At 38.1% G+C, this 23,048-nt stretch overlaps 1 protein-coding gene and 1 non-coding gene across 3 annotated transcripts in view; both read right to left on the bottom strand.

The window, feature by feature from the left end:
• Positions 1-1,117: 1,117 nt before the first annotated feature.
• Positions 1,118-23,048, bottom strand: part of Hat1 (histone acetyltransferase 1) — a 47,668-nt gene continuing 25,737 nt past the window's right edge. For both annotated transcript variants that reach the window (XM_087651237.1, NM_001009657.1), the window contains exons 5-11: positions 20,095-20,274; positions 19,739-19,860; positions 19,135-19,239; positions 18,712-18,818; positions 8,699-8,850; positions 4,144-4,260; positions 1,118-1,464 (exon numbers count right to left, since the gene is read on the bottom strand). In XM_087651237.1, the coding sequence (XP_087507363.1) occupies positions 1,297-1,464; positions 4,144-4,260; positions 8,699-8,850; positions 18,712-18,818; positions 19,135-19,239; positions 19,739-19,860; positions 20,095-20,274 (951 nt within the window). In that variant the 3' untranslated portion in view covers positions 1,118-1,296. The remainder of the gene's footprint in view (positions 1,465-4,143; positions 4,261-8,698; positions 8,851-18,711; positions 18,819-19,134; positions 19,240-19,738; positions 19,861-20,094; positions 20,275-23,048) is intronic.
• LOC120102107 (U2 spliceosomal RNA) lies at positions 9,687-9,874 on the bottom strand. The gene has a single exon (XR_015685063.1). It is a non-coding gene; the product is annotated as a U2 spliceosomal RNA (small nuclear RNA).

Here is a 23,048-nt window from a genome sequence, read left to right as displayed (position 1 = left end):
TGCTAAACATTTCGGTTTTAGGCTCCATCTGGTCTCTGGCTTCTCTTACTCACATACCCAAAACAAGCAGGTAAGACAGGCAGGAGTTTATTTAAAGCATAGCCACTTAATTTAGAAAAACCATGCAAGGGAACCAGAAGTGGAAAGAGCACCAACAAAAATGAACCATGCATGGAAATACTATGAACAAACCCATTTCTTTATAAGCTGTTTTTAAAAACTTAACTGCTAGACAAAAACATCAAGACTACTAAGATGCCCCCAAAGAAACAGGTTTTAAACATAGGGAACAGTTAAGACTTTAAAAATGTAATGTATTTTGGGCTTTAGATATTCATCTATAGTTATGTACACAGAGGTCCAGGCCAAGATGCCAAGTGGCCTCTGTCACTCTCAGAATACTTTGAGATAGGGGCTCATGATTTACTGGTTAGGCTGGAAGTCAGCAACCCCCAACAATCCTGCTTCTGCTCCCCTCAAAGCCGGGTTTATAGGAGTATGCTGGATAACCTGGGTGTTATTGCCTGGGTGTTGCAGTCTAGCCTGCAGGGTAAGCACTCAATCTCTGAGCTGTCCCTCCAGCTTATTTTTGGGTTTTGAGACGAGGTGTCACATGGGAACCTATGCTGGCCTTGATCAAGGAAATCCTTCTGCTTCAGACTCAGTGCTTGATTACACGTGTGTATCACCATATACAACTAAAATGCAAGGTTTTAGTATAACTCAAATATGGGTTGGAGAGATGGCTCAGTGGTTAAGAGCACTGACTGCTCTTCCAGATGTCCTGAGTTCGATTCTCAGCAACCACACGGTGGCTCACAACCATCTGCAATGGGATGTTCTCTTCTCAAGTGTCTGAAGACAGCTACAGTGTACTCACATATAAATAAAGTATAACTCAAATATTTATCCTAAATCCTTAAGAACCATATCATAATTTAATAAATCACAACCAATCATTTATTATACTGTTTAAGAAGAAAGCAGTGGAGGGTTGGGGATTTAGCTCAGTGGTAGAGTGCTTGCCTAGCAAGCACAAGGCCCTGAGTTCAGCACCCAGCTCCGAAAAAAAGAAAAAAGAAAAAAAAAAAAAAAAGAAGAAAGCAGTGGGCAGTGGTATTTCACAAGCCATCTTTTATTAATGCAATATATGTTCATAAACTCTAGACAGTATTTTAAAATATACAATCTCTCAAAAGGAAATATTCCACTAAGGAGAACATAGATAACTTTAGGGTCATCAGAGGTTTCACAGCACAATGCACAGAAATCGCAGGTATCCAGGGAACAAGGGCTTCACTCTTGAGCAAGGCGCTCAATGACACGCCGGTAGTCCTCCACCAGCTCCTGAAACTGCTCCTCCAGCTGCTCGTGCTGCACACTTATCTCTATCTGGTTCATCTGATTCGTCAGCTCTTCTGGTCTCAGGCATTTCCTCATCTTGGCAAGATCTGTCTGCTTTTTCTAAGTAGGAAGAAATTATTTTTAGACAAAAACCCATTTGCTTATACAGCTACAACTGAAGTCTTTAATGTTAGAGAACAATAGTAGCAGGGCTGGAAATGGCTCAGCAGTTAAGAGCATGCACTGTGCTTAGCAAGGGCCTGGGTTCCAAAGCACCCATGACAGCTCACCTGTAACCCAGACACATGCACATAAAACAAATTAAGAATCAAAGTGATGCCAGGCAGTGGTAGTGCATGCCTTTAATCTCAGGATGCAGAAGCAGGTGGATCTGAGTTCAGGTCAACCTGGGCTACAGAGTGAGTTCTGGGACTTGGAGACGTTCAAGAGACGATGAGCTAAGAAGCTAAGATTCAATATTGGATTAACGGTCTGGTTGAAATTCTGAATTGTTAGTCTGTTTAGTCTTTCAAAAGGCACTAAAACAACTCAAACCACATTAAGCCCATTCCAGAACTAATAAGTGTCCCTTAAAGGGAACCCATTTATAATTTCTGACTACCAGGCAAATGTGCCATGCTCATTACTTTAAATCTATAATCATACATTCTAAGACAAAGTAGAATAAAGTACCAGAGATAAGTATGAACAAACCACCTACCCACCTAACTGAGACAGGCTCTGTTTGGCTGAAGTTGGAGGTATGTAATACCTCTCTCTGTTGGCTGGAACTGCGATCTACCATCTGCCTCTGCCTCCTCCCATGGCTGGGATTAAAGGCATGCATCACCATGCTCAGCTCAGAAATAAATAAGCCTTTATCTTACCCCTCCACAACACCCCCACACAAACAAATCAAACTGCATTTTAATATTGTAAAATATACTAAAATTATTAAAAACAGCATTTTAGTGTTCCCTAAACTACTCTACATTGTATATATGGGAATGTTTTACAAATTAGGGTTTTGAGACAAAGATCAGAAATTGATCCTCCTGTTTCTACCTGAGTGCTTAGATTCTAAGTGTGCTCCACTACTCACAGCTTATGTAGTGCTGGTAATCAAACCTAGGGCTGCATGCTATGCATGCACTCTTATTAACTGAGCTACATCCCCAACCAGACTCTGACTCTTGACTCATCCTGCCTCCACTTCTTAAATCATATGTATGTGCCACCTCTTTATAGCCTTGGCTGTCCTGGAACTTGCTCTGTAGACTAGGCTGGCCCCCAACTCAGAGATCTGTCTGCCTCCGATGACTCCCACTGCTGGCATTAAAGGTGTGCACCACCACCACCACCCAGCTTTGCTTTTGTTCTCTCTCTCCTTTTAAAAAGTGTGTACCTAGGTTAGTATTTGTATTCAAGGATGCCCAAGGATAACATGGGCTATCCTCCTTAGAAATGCTGTTCACTTCCTTTGAGACAAGGGTCTCTCACTGGTTTAGAGCTTACTAATTAAGCTACAATGGCCAGCCACCAGGCCACAGGGACCTTGTCTACAGATCCCTACGATCTTCTATTATTAAGCACACAGCCTGACACTAGCAATTTTTTGTGGGTCCTGAAATTAATATGCTTGCAAGGCTTTACTGAAAGAACCAATTCCTGTCCTGTACAAATTAAGGTTTTAAAAAAATGTGTAAAAAGAAAAATTCTAATAGATTTTTAAGAAAAAGCATGCAAAAATATCTGACAAATTGAACAAGCAATGTAAAAAGAATAAGATAAACTAAGGATGAATCTGGGCATTTAGATTTTTAAAGGATATATATAAAATTATATATATTTACATATTTTATATTTATGTTACTATATATTGTTTATATAGTTTTACACATACACACACACACACACACACACACACAGAGAGAGAAAAAAAACAACTCTCTAACATCAGTTTTTAAGTAGTGAAAAAACATTTATGGCTCATGTTGGAAAATTAAAGAATAAAAGTTCTATAACAGGAAGACTATTTTCTTCTTTAATCCAGCAAAATGATTTGGACTCTTCTTTATCAATCACTGTCTAGCTTTCCTTCCTTCCTTTTTAAAAAAAAAAAAAAAAAAAGAATTATTTATTTTATGTATATGAGTTCACCATAGCTGTCTTCAGATACACCAGAAGAGGACATCGGATCCCACAACAGATGGTTGTGAGCCACTGTGTGGTTGCTGGGAATTGAACTCAAGACTTCTAGAACAGTTAGTGCTCTTAACTACTAAGCCATCTCTGCTTTCTTAAACAGTGAATATAATACGGTTAAAGAACATAATGGTTAAAAATCTGGAGGGATGGCTCAGTAGTTAAGAGCACTGGATGCTATTGAGGACCAGGCCCCAGGTGAGCAGCTTACAATCTTCTATTAACTACAGTTCAGGGGACCGAACACCCATCCCTAGCCCCTGTGGGCACCTACAATCCAGATGTTCTTATTCCTCCAATACATATACATTATAAATACATATTGATATTGGTGTGGAGAGACTGCTCAGTGGTTAAAAGCACTTGCTGCTCTCCCAGAGGACTCAGATTCAGTTCTTAGCAGTCACATGGCAGCTCTCAACTGCTTGTAACCCAATTCTCCAGAAACTCCAGAAGATGCCCCTATTCTTGTCTCTGCGGGCACCGTACATGCAGTACACATACATAGCTGCAGTGACTCACACATACACACTGATTAACGATCTCAGAAGTCACACACACACTAGGAGATGCCAAGGCGTTTGGAAGTCTGACCTTGTAAGGGCTGATTAGTCTCCTTTTAATATCCAGTCTGTAGCTTCTGCACTGCTCCGCGTCACTCATGTCAGTCACCAGCAGTCGGAGAATTTCATAAACCCGTCTAGCATGTTGCTAAACAAATGAAGTAAGAAAAATGTGAATACTTCCATATTACAAAGAACACATAATTTAGTTATATCTGTAATAGACAAAGAAGTATGACAACTAGCAGAGGAAAAATAAAAGACAGTCTCTGCTCTCAAGAAACTAGTAGCCTTGAAGGTAATAATAAGTGACACCAGGTTAGACAGCTTGTGCTGTGGGAAATGGTTGAAGAGGATCCTCATGAGAATGAAAAGTAAAATCTGAAAATCTGACGCTCTCATTCAGTCCCCTTCCCTCTTGTGCATGCATTTGAGCTTGTGTGTAGCTTGAGATCTAACCCAAGCACTAACACAGCCGAGACAAGTGTTCTATCAACAAGCCATATCCCAGCCTAGGCTGAATCTGAGAAGAACATTACCCTACAGATGGGCGGGCACTACCTATAAATTTCTACACATGCACACAGAACAGAGCAGCTTGTTACTGCTGGAGCATTTAAAAAGAAAAGCAACAGAAGGAAGACACTACCTAGTTGCTATCAAATTTTTCAATAGAAGCAAAAGTGATGTGCACAAATTTGTGTTTTAAGTAAATAAATGTTTTAGCTACATACAAATGGTGCAAAAATGAGGAAAGAGATCAATTAAGCTACTAGGAGCTGCTCAGTGGTGGACCACTAGTCCAGCAGTCCTAGGGCAAAGTACAGAGGGGTGGAGGCAGAGACAGGGGAGAGAGGGGGAAAGGAGGAAGAGGGAGGGAGAGAGAGAGATCGAGCAAGTATTCACACAAACATTCAATTAAAAAGCTAATCTCTGAGACTGGGGAAATGGCTCTTGCAGAAGACCTATGATAATTCCTAGCACCCACATGGAGGCTAAAAACTACCTATAATTCCCATTTCAGAGAATCTGATGGCCTCTTCTGATCTCTGCAGGCTCCTATGCACATGTAGTACACATATGATCAGGCACATACACATGCACAGAAAAACAAAATATTTTTAAAAAGCTTTGCTATTAAATAAAGTAACCTCTTTTCCCTTCAAAAACAAAGCAGTAAACACAATGAAGACACAAACATATACAGCATAAAGAACCTTAAGGGAATAAAGACTCTCTAGAGACGCATAAGGAATAACTGGGGAAACTATGAAATGATTGGGTCTTTATAGAGCAGAGAGCAGAGGCAGGTGGACATTAACTCAGGACTAAAGGCTGACGATTTAAACAGATTTCTGCACACATGTATGAGGTCCTACTGTGCCTAGGGACAGTTACAAGGACAGACTGAAGGGATAAGGGTGAAGTTAAGTGGTAACATACTAACCCAGCATTTGGGTTTAATTCCCAGATGGTGGGGGAAATGGTTTGAAAGAGAGGGAGGAAGAAAGGGAAGGAAAGAGGCAGAGAGATTGAGTGGCAAGTTTTGGTATACTGAAGCCAAAGGAGTAGCTAGCGCTCTTTTTTTCTGTTTGCTATTTAGATTGTGAATTTATTTTGATGGAACTAGGCTGTGGGATGGCTATTTTAACTTCCCAGAAGTGTCTTTGAGTGGAGTCTAGAAAACCAAATCTTATCTGGCCAGGGAAACAGAGGAAGTGTGCCTGATAAAAGGAAGAATATTTATAGAGGGATTCATAAGTAGTAAGACTTGGCATACATGAGCCAAGCGTAAGCAGCAGGTTGGGAGGAAGCTGAAAGCAGCAAAGTGGCAGACACAGACACAGTGGGCTCAGCGTGCCCTACTTAGCAGTTTCTTCTCTTGGTTAAACCATCATTTGTTAAAAATATGTTCATATATACTTTGGAAGCTAAGTTATTAATTACTCAATAAATATAGGTTTAATATAGTAAATATATATAAATTATTTCTAAATATACATTCTCTATTTTAGATAGGAAGCCATAAAAGGGCAGAAGATAGGAAGTTCCAATTTTCATTGTATTGTTAAAAGTAATCAGCAGATTTTGGGCTATGGTTTTTAATGAAGCACAAGGGGGGAAAAAATCTAGATTTGAAGGCTTAGATGAAATTTCCCAAAAAGAATGAGGAAAAAAATGAATATAAAGAAGTCTAAAGAAGAGTTCCTTTAAGGAAGGAAATAGAAGGAATAGAAGCTAATGGAAATGCTGCAATCAGGGTAAAAATGGTACATGGAAATCCAAGAACTGTGCAGCTCTCAAAGCCAAGGAGGCCACCAATGTCAAATGGCGTGTCCTATCAGGTAGCCATGCATTTTCATAGTCCAATTCCTACTCACTCTTCAGGTTTTACTAAAGGCTATCTGGGCAAATTAGTTTTATTAAAGGCCAATTAGAAAAGAAGTGCAAGGGGCTGGGGATTTAGCTCAGTGGTAGAGCGCTTACCAAAAAAAAAAAAAAAAAAAAAAAAAAAAAAAGAAAGAAAAGAAGTGCAATCCCTAGGCAGTGGTGGTGCACGCCTTTAATCCCAAGACTCACAGAAGACAAAGGCAGGTGGATCTCTGAGTCAAGGTCAGCAGTGAGAGAGAGAGAGAGAGAGAGAGAGAGAGAGAGAGAGAGAGAGAGAGAGAGAGAATGAAAATGAATGTATGTGTGTGACCAAAAAAAAAGGAAATTTCATTAGCTTTATTAGTTACAATTGAAAATTCACATTAAAATTCATTTGAATGTAGGGGGAAAAAAAGCACTATCCTTCCCATGAAATTGAAAATTCACATTAAAATTCATTTGAATGTAGGGAGAAAAAAAGCACTATCCTTCCCATGAAGTGCCCTCATTCATGAATGTGTACTAATATATCCAACTTCTTCAAATGCCAAGCTTTTTCCTATCGTTATCTTAAGATACCTATTATTTTAAAATTTAAACAAATATACAAAACAAAAAATATGAGGGCTGGTGAGGTCGCTTAGTGGATGATATGTGCAGTCAAACATGATTACCTGAATTTTGTAAGAAGGAACCAAACAGAAACCATTTTGAATAAAACTTCCATTTTGAATAAGAGTTAAATAAAGTTTAAGTTCCCAAGACTTTCCTGAACTGGCATCCTGGTTGGCAACTTCCCAACCAATGGGTATAGGATAAGTGTACCACAAAAACATGTTAAGTAACATGTCTCTAAATGCTGATTGATGGGAAAATGTAACGGGAACTTGGCACAGATGTTGATGGATTCTGGGCTTATAAACTCTATGACATTCTGGCTTGTGGTCTCAGTTCAGCTCCCAAATCTGTTCCGGCGCCCTGATCTATCAGTAGTGGCCTGAGGGCAATAAACTTCTGTCATCTGTTTGTGAATGTTCAAAGACAGAGTCAGCTAGCTCCCAAGTGTGTGCTGACTAGTCAGTTTTACTACCTAATGCAAACGGAGATCTTGCTTTTTGAGACTGCATGTATTGTTTTGGATTTTTGGACCCAACAATTTAGTCCCTGAAGGCCATGTGGTAGAAGGAGAAGACCAACTGTAGGGGATGGTCCTGACCTTCACACATGCTCAGAGACATGTATGAGCTCCTCCAGCCCCACATGTTAAAAACCAAGTGTAGGAAATGAAGCTGGGTGGTGGTGGCTCACACCTTGAATCCCAGAACTCGGGAAGCAGAGGCAGGTGGATTCTGTGAATTCAAGGACAGCCTGGTCTACAAAGCAAGTTTCAGGACAGCCGGACTACACAAAGAAACCCTGTTTTGAAAAAACAAAGAAAATGAAAGTTATGTATTTTCTTAGCACCTTTCTACCAAGTGGACAGAACCACTTCACAGCTTAGTGTAGTAGGGCTGGAGAGACAGCTCAGAAGTGAAGAGCACTGGATGTTCTTCTGGAAGACCTGGGTTCCATTCCCAGCACCTATGTGGTGGCTCTCAGCTGTCAATTCCAGGGGATCAAATGATTTCGTCTGATCTCCAGACACTCACAGTGCACAGAAATACATGCAGCCAATATACCCATACACATAAAATAAATCTACCCCTCTCTGCCCCCATCTTTATTTTTAAAAGATTTTACTGCATTGCCTTAAAATGGGTGGTAGTCAGAGGACACCGTTCTGAAGTTGGCTTTCTCCTCTGCCTATGTGGATCATAGGGACTGAACTCAGGTCACCGGGCTCAGCACAAACTACCCACTAAGCCATTCACCAAGACGGTTGATTTTTAACTCATCTTTGATCTGCTTATTATAGTTAGTACAACAAAAGAGGTATTCTCCTCTCATTTTATCACTAAGGAAAGTGAACGCATACAGTGTAACAGTATTCCCTCATCATCCTGTCAACAAGGAAAATAGGGAACAAAGCCATAACTAAAGTGCTGTGGATGACAGAGACAAGTTTTAAACTTAGGCTTGAAGGGCAGTCTTGACTTCAGAGTCTACACTCCCAACTACTGTTGTTTCCCACACACCCTCATATCCTTACAATACAGCTAAGTACTTCAAAAATTTTTAAATCTTTTTGTCCTACAAAATAAAAATAATAAAAATACCTTATTTATTTTGAACTTCTGCTGTGCCTGTATCGCCATATCTTCATTGAATCCTTGCAGTAATCTTTCCCGGGAGAAACAGGGCAAATCTTGACAAAGTTTCACAAGTACAAAGTCTCTTAGTTTCACATAGCTTTTGGATGGATCTTCCGCTAAAAAATGAAAAGACAGTATTGTCTTACCCAACACAATTTCTCTATCACTTGTAGTCCCAGTAACATGGTAAAAAGTAACATTCCTGATAACTATTATACCAAATAAAACTCACATTCACACTATTGATGACATGAAAGCTGTTCATTTTGCTTATCATCTTTTATTTGTTTGGGTTTCTCTGTGCAACAGTCATGGCTTTCCTGGAACTCTCGTTATAGACCAGGCTGGTCTCACAGAGATCCACCTGCCTCTGCCTCCTGAGTGCTAGGATTAAAGTCATGTGCCATTACAACCCAACTGTATTAACCTTTTTTTTTTTTTTTTTTTACTGAAATGTTAACCACAAGCATCTTCATTTTTTTTTTAAAGATTTATTTATTTATTTATCATATACAAGTACACTGTAGCTGTTTTCAGATACACCAGAAGAGGGCATCAGATCCCATTACAGATGGTTGTGAGCCACCATGTGGTTGCTGGAAATTGAACTCAGGACCTCTGGAAGAGCAGTCGGTGCTCTTAACCACTGAGCCATCTCTCCAGCCCAAGCATCTTCATTTTAACTGCAGTCAAATTGGCCATATAAATGAAATATTCATGTTTGGACAACAATTTCCAATGCATTCACTTTTTGGTAGCTAAGAATTCCAAGGCCAATTGTAATTTTTTAAAAGAGACTTTTAAATTTATTGCTTGATAATTTCATACATGCACATAATATGTTTCAATCAACCTCTCCCTCTTTATTCTCCCCTCTAATTCATCCCATATTCTCCAAATATAGTAACAACTTTTATTTTTTTCTGATTTTCAGATCATTTTTATTCCCCTGAGGGGGTGCACAATTCCTGGAGGTGCAATACCAGGTCGATGCATGGAGTAGACAGAGCAAGCTCCTAATCCAACTCCTACTCCAAAAATCCATTTAATATATTGTCCTCAGATAGAGGATGTTATCAGATATTAAACTGATAAGAAAAGAAACTACACTTGATCTTAGCCAAAAGGCCGAGAAGTGATGTAGTAACAATTTTAATCTAACAACTTATGGTCCTTTAAACACCTCTTGGGGAATATGGTAAGGACATAATGTGGATCCTTCCTTGATCATTTCTGAATACCACAGATCTTCTTTTGTGTTTCCCTATGATATAACTACATTAGGCTAAGTAGCAATCCAGTTAACATTGGAGCAAGATGGGTCAAAAATAATACTGAACAGAGTTGTGTCACTCATAGATCTATGATCATGGAGAAGTTATCCTCCCTCTTCTGTGTCCCCACTTCCTAATGAGTTGAAAAGGTAAGATAATCAATTCCAGCTGAAGAGGTGGGACTGCAGATAATGTCACTTATTACACAAGCCTGGCAACCTGAGTTCAATTCCCAGATTCCTCTTAAAGGTGGTGACAACCAGCCCCACAGTTATCCTGTGACCTCAGCACATGTCCATGTATACACTCACAAATGATAAAAAAAAAAAAAAAAAAAAAACTGTGTATTTGCCTCCATGCATGTCTATGTACCATGTGCACCTGTGCCCAAATAGGCCAGAAGAGGGCATTAGGCGCCCTGGAACCAGAGTTACAGACAATTGTGAGCCACCTCGTGGGTGATGGGAATCGAACCTGGGTCCTCTGAAAGAAGAGACAATCTCAATGCTCTCTACTGCTGAGCCATCTCTCCAGCCCCTCCTTAGACTTTCTGATGTCATTACCTCAAAGCTACAACAATTCAACAGTATAGCACTAGCATAAGGGCAGATAAACAGCTTGACAAAATGGAGAATCCAAAATAAACCTATATATTATGGTCATTTTCTGACATATCTGTCAAGACAATTCAATACAGGAAGGAAGTCTTCATCAAATAAGAGCTGGAAAATGGGATCTCTATAAGCAAGAAAAGTAAAACTGGATCTCATTCCCTCAGACCAATAAAACTGCTTAGAAGCAAGATGTGCATAAACTTTCATGACTTTTGCTTAGGTAATGATTTCTCAGACACAGGAACAAAAGCGCAGGTGAAAATAGGTAAGCTGCGTTTTAGTGAAACATAACAGCGACACAACTCTTCTATAAAAATGGGCACAGGACCAAACTAGTTACTTTTCAAGAAGATCCATAAACAGGCAATAAACACATGAAAGACACACATCATTAGCCAAAGGAATGCAAATCACAACAATGAGCTACCATTTCAAATCTACCAGGATGAACGGAATTAAGGATAATACCAAATCTGATAAAATACAGAAACAGACTCTGGTACACTATTGATGGTACTGTAAAACACTGCAGTCACTTTGGAACACAAGTCAGTGATTTTTTTAAAAGGTTTGACGAAGATATAATGTTTTTCAAATCTTCCATCCTTAGAGATGTAAAACAGAAGTCCATATAAAGGCATGTACATGTGCCAGGCATGGTGGCACACCTTTAATCCCAGTACTATGGGGTGAGAGGCAGGTGGGTCTTTTTAAGTGAGACCAGCCTTGTTCACACAATATGTTCCAAGTCAGCTAGGATTACATAGTGACACTGTCTACAAATGGCAATAAAAAAGACACAAATACTCCTATCATTCCTAAGAGACAAAAATTGGAAACAACCCAACATCCCTTCCCCAACTGATAAAATATATTTGAATAACAGACTATTACTTGGCAATAAAAAGAAATTAAGTACTGATAGTCATGCTGTCAAAACATCTCAGGAAATTAACAGCACTTAGGCCAGTAGTTTATAAAAGTCTAAGGTGGGGTAAATGAAATATACATTCATTCATCCACAGGTACAGAACACCCTACTCATGCCTGTGCCTCTTAGTTATTAACATCACACTCATGTAGGTAATAGGTAAATATTATTTGACTCTGGCTTTAAAAAGCAATAACTGAAATCCCATCCATGTATTAGTCTGATGATAAGAATGAAGAAACTGTGGTGTTCATTATGTAAAGCAAACAATTTTGAGAAACAACAAAGTTGGAGGACTTTTACTTCTTATTTCTAAACTCAATATAAAGATCAAGGTGCCAATGTCACTAGAACTCTACACCTAAATAAAGAAAAAGAAGAAAAATGAGAAAAGAAAGAGACCACAATGTCAGGTGGTACACAAGCTCCAAGGAAAGCAATGTACAGATCCAGTTTGATAAACAGGCTAAGGGGAGGAATAAAGATGGTTGAATTGGGCTGCAGGAGACCTTGCCTTCTCCTGAAGAATTCTAGCTTCAGACAAGAGTAAGAATATGGACAACTGCAAGCAAAACTGTAAAGGTGTGAAAGGTTCATCAGCAATGGGAACTACTTGGTACAACAGGAAAGGTACACATCTGGCTCAGCCAGGACAGAACAACTCTGAAGTGGGTACCACTGCTGCACTTCTTGCTGGCAGGAAAATCATTTAGGGGGATAGAAGAAGCTAGGAAGAGGAGGTAGAGATAGAAATATTTAAGTTTCAATTTTTGTGGTAGAATTATGGACCTTTGGTATATAACGCATGTCTAGGTGAGCACATAGCAGAGTTTGACAGTATGCTCCATGTAAGAGTGTGACTGTGCTGGGATAAGCTCCTGTCCGTGTCGACAACTCACTCAGATATAACAACCAAGATGATATGGTACTACCATTAAGGACAGACACAGAGATCTACACAGTATTTAATAAGCTATCATATTTATGATCAACCAGATAACAACAAAGAAACCACAGCAACTCAACAGGGAAGACACTTGTCACCAAACAGTAAGTAACAACTGTGTATCAAATGTAAAAAGATGAACTTAACCAGAGTGTGCAGCATACACCAGCTTTCAGGAAGCAGAGGCAGAGGATCACCTCAAAGTTGAGGCAATCTTGCTCTACATAATTTCTAGGTCAGCTAGGGCTTCTTCAATGAGAGTCTATCTCAAAAAGAAAAGGAAAACAGACCAAAATAAGAAAACAAAACTAGCCTTTGCCTTCAGCTGAGAGAGTATTTTTAAACTATTCAAACAAAAAAGCAAAACAATAAAATCATAAACATATCTAAGACTTCAATGGAGACTGAGTATAGAGACTGACCACAAGAAACATGCAGTCTAGAAATGCTGGCAATATTTTAACACAAGACTATGACAATGGCTTCAGACTTACTAGACATCTTTGAAATGTATACTTATGCTAGTGGACTTAGGGAAATTATATCTCAATAAAGTTGTTTTAATTATAAACTAAATAGCAAGCATCTCAAGTATATTACTATACATACAGAGTGTTGAGAAACTCAAGCATCCAAGGCAAGAGATCCATTATTGGGCTATAGCCCAAGATTTCTTCCTTTTTTTTTTTTTTTTTTTTTAAAGGTTTTCAAGAGAGTGTCTCTGTGTAGTCCTGACTGTCCTGAAATTCACTTTCTAAACCAGGCAGGCCTCAAACTCAGAGATCAGCCTGCCTCTGCTTCCTGAATGTTAGAATTAAAGGTATACACCACCATGCTGGCTGTCCCAGTTCTTTAAAAAATTGTCTTTAATTTATGTGTATGGGTACTTTTTAGCCTGGACACATGCCTGTGTACCATGTTCATGCCTGGTGCCCTCAGAGGCCAGAACAGGACATTCAGGATCTGCTGAAACTGGAGTTACAGTTGTGAGCTGCCACATGAGTGCTAAAAATTGAACCTGGATCCTCTGAAAAAGCACCCATTGCTCTTAACCACCAAGTGATCTCTCTAGCTCTTCTAAAACACTTTAGAAACAAACAAACAGGGGTTGGGGATTTAGCTCAGTGGTAGAGCGCTTGCCTAGGAAGCGCAAGGCCCTGGGTTTGGTCCCCAGCTCCGAAAAAAAGAACCAAAAAAAAAAAAAAAAAAGTAGAAACAAACAAACAAAAAACTAAAGCAAAACTGGGTATGGTAATAAAAGCCCATAATCTGAGCGGAAAAGGCAGAGTTGGGAAGATCATAAGTTTAAATCCTACCTGGGCTATATAGTAAGTTCCAGGCCATCTACGGCAGAGGTAGATCCTGATTCCAAAAAATTAAAAGACACCCTATTAAACAAGTTTAGCCAATGTCAGCTTTCCAAGTCAATCCTAAACTGGTTTAAAAAAAAAAAATCCTAAAACTGTGCATTCCAACTATTCAGTCTAAAATATATTTAGTGTGAATAAAAATTTAAATTATGTATATTATTCAGGAAAGTTTAGGAAAAATATCAGGGCAAAAATCAATTAAAATGCCAAAATTTTTCCAATTAGTTTCAAATAAATGAGTACAAATTGATGATTTGTTTGCAGCTTAATAATAGGGGTCACAACCTTTAAGCTCTATAGCTACAAATATCAACTTGAAAATGTTCCTAAAATGATGATATCCAATAATTTGTTATTAATTATACAAAAAAGCAATACAATAGGCTGGGGTTGTAGCTCAGTTGGTAGTACATGCCCACGATCATACCATTTGTGAGGAAGAAGCAAGGGCATCAGGAATCTAAGGTTATCCTGGGCTACAAGTTTGAAGCCTTGTCTTGAAAACAGGGGTTTGGGGATTGGAGGGAAAGAACTTGCTGAATGAAAATCTGAGCTCAGGTCATATTGTTCACATAAAATCCTGGGTGATGGCCACATGATCCTATAACTCCAGTGCTTTGGAAGGCAAAGGCAAAATGATCAGTGGGGCTTGCTAACGGTCAGTTTAGCTTCTGAGGTTTGGTAAGAGATTGTCTCAAAAGAATGAGATGGGGAATGATGAAAACAGGACATTCAGCACCCTCCTCTGGCCTCTGAAAGCACATGCCTCTGTACATACATGTGCATACACCATACATACACAGACCACAGTCACACAAAACATATTTGAAGATAAAATTTGCTTGAATATAAATCTATAGATATATGTAGGATCAGTTTATAGCACTAAGTGTTCTATAACGTTTAAAAGTCTCTGTATAATGAGATACCTTACTAAAAATATTTTAAGAAAGAAAATGAGACAATTTAAACCACCTAAGTATATAAAAATCCACGTTAACACTTAAAAAATTTATATAACATATCTCAAAACAAACATATTAGCTGTTAATATACTATTGGTAGATTAATTAGTAGTGCTGATACATATACTCTAGCCAGAATCAATTTCTATTGTTCAATAAAATAAATTTTTGATTCTACCTATGTTCTGAGACGTATCCAAATATTATATGTCTAGAATCTGACAGGCTCAAAAGGAAAAGTACATATAATAAGGCACTGTCTGCCAATGGATCTTAAGCTAAAAAAAAAAAAAAGTGGATGGAAGTTTAATACCAAACACGCACCCACTGAAGACAGAGCCTAAGCTACCAATGATTAAGTATTAATTATAATTATTTCTGCCTGTATGTCAAGGAAGCACAGGCCACCTCAATTTTAACAGCCAGGATTTCAAAGGAAGACCCAAAGCCTGCAGAAAAGCCATTAGGTTAATACATATAAAATAATAGAGAAACAGACAACCAAATGACTAGAGTACAAAATTCAGTAAGATTTTTCTTTTTTAAAATGCTTTTAAAGACTGGGTATGAAAGCTAAGAGAAATATATTAATGAGAGCAGCTAACGAAGCATTTTTAGCATTTTGCAATGCCAAGAAACGTAAATGCTGAAAATAAAAGTCGATCCTCAGTTGTCAAATTCAGACGTCCTTTTAGCATGTTTAGCTTTTCTCTTTCAAGACTTCAGTTTCTAATGAATCATAGCAATGAATAAAGGGTACTATTATTAATGACTCTTCACTGAGATTTAAGAAAGAAAATTCTTTATCTGCTAATTGGTGCTAAGTATCAAGGACTTTATTGGCTAGAATAGACAGAAAGAAGTAGTTAAGAGCCTTCAGAGAAACAACCCTGCTGGCACATTACCCACTAGAGCAGACAAAGACTACTTACGTGTCCCCTCGTGTAGCACCAAGCCCAAGCCGTCAGTGAACAGAGGCTGGCAACTTTGGCTCAGCTCAAAGCAGTGATACAGCTTACTGTGCTGTCTTGGTAAGAGGACAGGTCACAGAAAGTAGTGAAAGCTTCTGTCTACTCATAACTGCTAATAGAACATGAGTGAGCAACTCCTCACCTCTGACGTTTCAACCTCTTTTTACATCAGTGAGTCAAAGAAAAAGATAATTCAATACTATAAATGTAGAATTCCCCTCTCTAAAACAGCTCAGTGGTAGAATGTTTGCCTAGCATGCCCAAGGCCCTGGGTTTCATTCTCAGCCCAACACAAAGCCCAAACCCCCAACATGCTTTCCCCCTAGTTTATTAAAGCATTTATTTTTCATGTAAAGCAAAAATCTCTAGACCACAGTGGGGGAAAATGCATTCCTTCCCTTTTTTGGGCGGGGGTGAGAACGGGGGTCCTTTTCAAGACAGGATTTCTCTGTGTGGCCTGGCTGTCCTGGAGCTCACTCTATAGACCAGGCTGGCCTCGAACACAGAGATCCCCCTGGCTCTGACTCCAGAGTGTTGGGATTAAAGGTGTGTGCTGCTACCTCCCCGCTACAGAAGACCATTCACACTATTCTGACAGCTTTTTTTTCTTCTTGAGCAAGCAAAATCAACATACTATATGAAAAAGAAAATCTGCTCAGTGTATTTTATGTTTGTCGGTCCCATTGTCAGTAATGTTTTGTGGTCGATTCTTTAAACAATTTTGATAAAATTCTGAAAAATCATTTTTTAAAACAGGTTAACATTTTAGTGCATGTTAAATATTAATTTTAGAAAGAAAACTATGTCTAAACCAGTTGTGACGGTACAGGTGTTTTTAATTTCAGCACTTGAGGCTGACGTAGGAGGTTCTCAAGCTCAAGGCTCACATATTTACATGATAAGCTGGAGGCCAATCAGGGTAGCATACCAATCAGCTCAAATAATCCTAATATATATTCAAAATCTTTTACTTATTTACTTATTTTGAGGCATCAGGGACCAAATCACCCAGGCCTCATGCATCCTAGGCAAGTGTATTATACCACTGAGCTCTACACATCCCCAGCTCCACATTCAAGCCTTTGTAAAATAAATGTTAATTTCTAACTTAGATGTGAATATCTTGGACAGGGTGAGCAGCTGTAGCTGAAATGGATAGGACCAACAGTGTTTCAAAGTTCCAAGGCTTATTTCATTAATGTTGTTTTGGAGTATTTTTATATACTTATCACTTGGAATCCTTAATTTAAATCTAAAATGCTTGAGAAATCTGAAATTTTGAGTATCATGTTGGCACTCGAAAAATCCTGAATTTTGAAATTAAAAACCAAATAAAAAGCTTGGGGGAGGAGGGCACTGAGAAATGGCTAATTGGTTAAGGGAGCTTGCTACTCTTCTAAACAAGGAGTTCAGTCCCAGCACTCACATCAAGTGCTTACAACTACCTCTAACTCCAGCTCAGGCAATCCAATGCCCTTTTCTATTCTAGCCTTTCTGGTCACAAACAAAAACAGTCCTGAATTTTAGATTTAGATTTTCAGATTGAGGATGTTCTACCCTATACAGTAATCATGAAGAAAACGTGACTTTCAGGTTTTGTTCCCTTTGTTTTTGTCTTGAGACAGTCTCTCTATGCAGTCCAGGTTGACCTGAAACTCTCAATTCTCCTGCCTCGGGCTCTGGAGGATGTGTGCCAATACACCTGGCAGTGACTTTCAGGTTTAGCAACTTTATTAACCACAAATTTAACGTTACTTGGGGTAAGAAAATGATATTAATGTCCTTCAGGTACTGTTATTTATTTTATTTATTTATTTATGGCAGTTTAGTCACATACTAAGAAAACACCTACAATATCATCTAATGAGGTTTTCCCCCCCTTTTTGTTATTTATTTAGTTTTTCCAGACAGGGTTTCTCTATGTAGCCCTGGCTGTCCTTGAACTCACTCTGTAGTACAGGCTTGCCTGAAATTCAGAGACTCACTTGCTTCTACCTCCTGAGTACTAGGATTAAGGGTATTCACCAACACCTCTCTGCAGGATACTTATTTTGGTTTTAAAGATAGTCTCACTCTACAGCCCAGGCTTCTCCAGAATTGACCATGTAATACCATACTGGCCTGAAAAAAAAAAAATCACAGAAATCCTCCTGCCTCAGCTAGGCATGAATGACCACACTCCAATATCCTCTACTTCTAGATTAATTTTCCTTCTTTTAAGCATACTACTACTTCTACAGCTAATTCATACTGGGAGGATGGTTCCACAGACTACATTTCATCTCATCTACTACTGAGATGGCCTGCCTATAAAAATATAAAACATACTTTAGAGAATACGTCTTCTGGGCTGGAGAGATGAGTCAGCAGGTTAAGTATGCACACTGTTCTTGCAGAGGGTCTGAGTTCAGTTCCCAGGACCCAAGTCAGGCATCCCACTGACTCCAACTCAGGCAACCAGAGTCCTTCTTCTGGCTTCTGTGGGTGACTAAACTCATATGTATACCCATATAGAGACGTAAGTATTATCATGTAATTAGAACAATAATAAATCTTTGAAAAGTATCTTCTATTAAGGAATTATTCCCCTCCAACTATGGTTTAAAATTAATGTCACAGGTATCTTCTAAATTATGCAGATGTCTGACAAAGAAGCTAAACTAGTAAGTTGTAGTACACCTGCAAATGCATCTATAACTGATCAGGATATCCCAAATATATTTAGTTCATTATTTTTAAGTTGCTCACACTAGTTAGGGATGCAGCTTGATCTCCATAAAAGCTCAGATCTAAAATGTAATCTAAACAGACCTCTAAAGCCCCCCAGAAGAATGCTGACACTCAAGACAGAAATAAAACTAAGATATTTGAGAAAGGCTCTTCTAGTAACATAAAATTTTACTTACCTGTAATATCAAGAACTGAAGAAGATGCAATGTAGTATCTATGAACTGTTTCAAGAAGTTGAGCACCATGGCCCTGACCTTGAAATGGAGTCAGTATCAGCATCTGACTGTAGTTTAAAAAAAAAAAAATTATTCTAAGTTAAAACATCTTATCATGTCCAGTTGGAAATTGTCAAATTATTGTAGTATGAATGTTGATGCTCTTTAAAAATCAAACTTGAAAATAACCAAAAAAATTACTAATATATAGAAAGTTAAGTTTTTTCTGCCTCACAGTTTCAAAGAGAACAATAAGTCAGTACATAGCCAATGAATGATTTCTTAAAAAAAAAAAAGCAAATCAACATTACTATAACAAGTATTGGAAACTTCAGCAGTTCCTTCTGAAATAAAAGACAAGGCACGTGTTATACTGCCAATTACCTTACACGTGGCCGGGTTTTGTCTGGGTACACATAGTAATTATAGACTGTCATGTAGCCTACGGTCGCAAAGAGCGTAGCTCCATCCTTATTATACTTCTCAAATCTGCAGATAAAACAGAAAGCCAAGCAGGTCAATTACAGTCGCGCTCCCATGCAGTGTCCATTTTCTTTTCCATTCTCTGACTGAATTTTCAGTGTCAGCAAGCTACTCTGTGAGGGCCCAATGGGTACACCTGCTATGTTCTGAATGTACAATTCACTTAATTGGTGTGCAGCAACTTGGATAAATCAGACCTCTTTACATCACTTCAGTGCACTTGCCTATTATAAAGATGAATAGGTGGCAAGTAAAAGAAAACACAGGCAAAGCTCATTTTACTGTTTAAGCCTACATTCAGGGCCTTAACGGACAACAGCATTTAATTCGGTTCTATTCTCAAGTCCCCCAAAGCATAATGAAGGCAAACTCAAGCCCCATAAACAATAGTTTTTCTTTCCTGGGAAAAATATCATTATACTGCCCCAATAATTGGGCTGCCACAATTAAAATGCTGGCTTTGTGGAGGTAATAAGGTCCACTGTTGCTTTAGAACTGTACTTACACTAGAAAGTAGTGCCATCTTTCATCATCCACGTCAATAAAGCTAGCAGTTTCAATAAACCACATCAAAAAGGTCTGAAGCCTTTCATGATATTCTCGAAAGCCTCTACATGTCATGTCAGCCTAGGGAAAAAGCCAGGAAAAGTCAGGTGAAACTCATCACAGAGGTAAGTGAAAGTCTGCAGAACACAAAACTATCCTGTGGGAAAATGGTTAGAAGCCTCAGATTAAATATGTATACAAACAGTCAAAACAGATCTGGTTTTAGTGTCAATAAAACCTTTTTTATCTCACACTACATTTACTGACTATATAATCCCATATAGGTTCCAGGAAAAAGGAAATATTTCTTTTTACCTTGTATATCTGAAAAGTAAAGTTTTCTCCTCCTGTTGGACTAGGAACTGAGTATGTATGGAGGAGGGTTCCAAATGGCTTGAAATCAGCTTCCTTTTCCAGCAAGGAAAGAAAATCATTTGTGTTTGTGCAAAACCCAGGTGGAATGATTTGTCTGATTTTGCCTTCAACGTCATCTGCCTGAAGAATAGAAAACAAAGAACAAAAATCAACAAATTTAGTTTTTAGCTGAAAATAATTTATTTCTTTAAATTATTCTTTAAAGTGGATAAAATTGGTTAGATGTAGTGATTAATCCTAGCACTCAGAAAGCAGAGGCTAGTGGATCTCTGTGAATTTGAGGTAGCCTGATCTACATAACAAGTTCCAGGCCAGATAGGCAGAGATCCCATGTTTCAAAACAAAACAAGAATTTTTAATAGACAAAACTGGTATAACACAAAACTTTACAATTAAACTATATAAGTAAACAATGCAGTGAAATGGGAAAGGGTATCTTTTACAGAAACAAACTACTCTTGCACAATTTGAGATGAGCATCAACATAAAAACAAATTACAGGAGGCAGGTACAGTAATAGCTGTTCCACTGAGATTTCTAGCATATAGAAAATGATTATTACCTACTGTCCTTCATGACAATCTTAACATGCCAAAAACAAAAGGCTGCTTGTTATTTCATATGTGTCAAAGAAACCTTTTTATTCAAGACATGAGAAGGTAACCAGCAGTAAGTAAGTGGTGAGGCTAGATAGTCTGACCAAATGAATAGCAAAGCAGACAGATAACACCCTCATACGCTACACTTAGGTGGGAATTTTTTATCTTCACTAGGAAATACAGAAATCATAAGAATGGTTATATTATCCACTCATCTCCACAATGTAACAACTTTCATAGACTTGGATTTGTGATTGTATAAAAGAGAAAAGACTGGACAACAAATTAAACTCACAGATTAAAATCACCCTTGTTAAACAACCTCAATGAATGAAAACTATCAGCTGAGCAGACTTCATAATCCTTTTCAAAACCCCAAAGACCACTTGATTGAATACATTTACTACTTCTCTTTAACCATGAATATTTGATGAGGTCTTACAATAAAGTATTACTCCTTCTCACCAGGCAATAAAACTTAATGAATTGGTCTCAACTTAACAAAACCGTATCCTTCAATACAGCCCCTAAAAGCCTGACATTACATTCAACAAAATGAGCTTGCATTCTATTCAAACTTTTTTCTGAACAATGAGGCCAGGTTTTTACTTAATGGAGTTTGCCGTGAGTTCAGCTGTAATGTTTGTATTGTATCTATTTCCACAAGGACTGACACAAGAACACTTTGTGTTAACTTACTAAGCAGCTCTTTCATACCGTTTACATGCATGATGGGTATTAGTTCTAAACCAAGACCCTTGCTACTTAGCATTCAAAACAGGGAAATTAAGATGCTTAGGACAAAATACACTACAAAAGGCTAATACAACATGCTACTAATTCCTGTCCTTTCAACCGTCTTTTAACTAAGTAGGAGCAATGCACCTGCAGATGAATAGTACTTTATTATCATTCAGTTACATTTAGGATGGAGATAAGGATGGAGCCTATCACCAATGAGTTTTATTTCCAATGCTTTGATACCAACATTCATATATGAATCGTTTATGGTCATAAAAATAACCTATTACTTAAAATAATGCTTTTCAACATCCAGCCTAACAGTTTTTTTTCTAATGTGCAAATTGCAAATAAACTAAATTTAATAAATCTACTTTATTTTAAAAATACATAGTATTGGGGCTGGGGATTTAGCTCAGTGGTAGAGCGCTTACCTAGGAAGCGCAAGGCCCTGGGTTCAGTCCCCAGCTCCGAAAAAAAGAACCCCCCCCCAAAAAAATACATAGTATTTGATAAATATTTTCCCCTAAAACTGTAAATATGAAGAGACCATCCAATTTTCAACAGCTGCATGAGGAAGTAGATAATTGCAATAAACTTGTTATGTAGTAATTTAAAAAAAAAAGCATGATAGGTAAAATGGCAATTCTAATTCTGGTTTTTTTAAACCAGACCAAACCCTACAATTAAAAAAAATAAACTCCAGGGCAATATCAACATCATTATTTTAACCTTTAACTTTCCTTCTGTTACATCTCCTAAGCAAGGCATAAAGAAGTGTGATGAGTCACTTTACCCATCTTGCAACTAGAAATCGACTTCAAAGGTCTCTGGAACTGCTATGTTTCAAATCATAATTCTGTTGAAAGGCAAACTATTCTCAAATCTGAGCTTAAACAAACTTTCAATCTTCAAAGATAATTACTGTAATAAACACCTTCAAATAAAATCTTTTGCTTTGAGCAAATCTATGAATTATTTTAAGAACTCTTATGATGGAAAGGAGCTAAATTTAAAAGCAGAGAATTTGTATACATTTTTATTCATATTAAACTAAAAACAATTTTTAAAGCTCTTTAATGGGCTGGAAAAATGGCTGAGTGGTTAAGAACACTGGCTGCTCTTCCAGAGGACCTGCATTCAATTCCCAGTAACCACATGGTAGCTCACAACCATTTGTAACTCCAGTTCAGAGAATCTGAAAGAAGGCAGCCTTCTAACCTAAATGGGCATATATGCTACACATGTACATATAAACATATAGGCAAAACATTCACCTATATAAAAATATGAACTTAAGCCATGCTGTGGTGGCACATGTCCATCATTTGGGAAGCAGAGGCAAGCAAATCTCTGTGAGTTTGAAGCCAATCTGGTCTACAGAATTAGCTCCAGGAAAGCCAAAACTATGCAGAGAAACCCTGTCTTGAAAAACAAACAAAAAACCAAAACAACAAAAAAAGCCTTTTAAACCTATAACTTGAAATTCTGTTCCTTAAAGAAAAAAAAATTATTTCATTTTTCTATTAGTGCCCCCAAGCAAAACAAAAGCCA

Source organism: Rattus norvegicus, chromosome 3 (genome assembly GCF_021556685.1).
Source record: "Rattus norvegicus strain SHRSP/BbbUtx chromosome 3, alternate assembly SHRSP_T2T, whole genome shotgun sequence".
Classification (NCBI taxonomy): domain Eukaryota; kingdom Metazoa; phylum Chordata; class Mammalia; order Rodentia; family Muridae; genus Rattus; species Rattus norvegicus.
The sequence above is the reverse complement of the archived record's forward strand: the minus strand, read 5'-3'. Positions and strand labels throughout refer to the sequence as shown.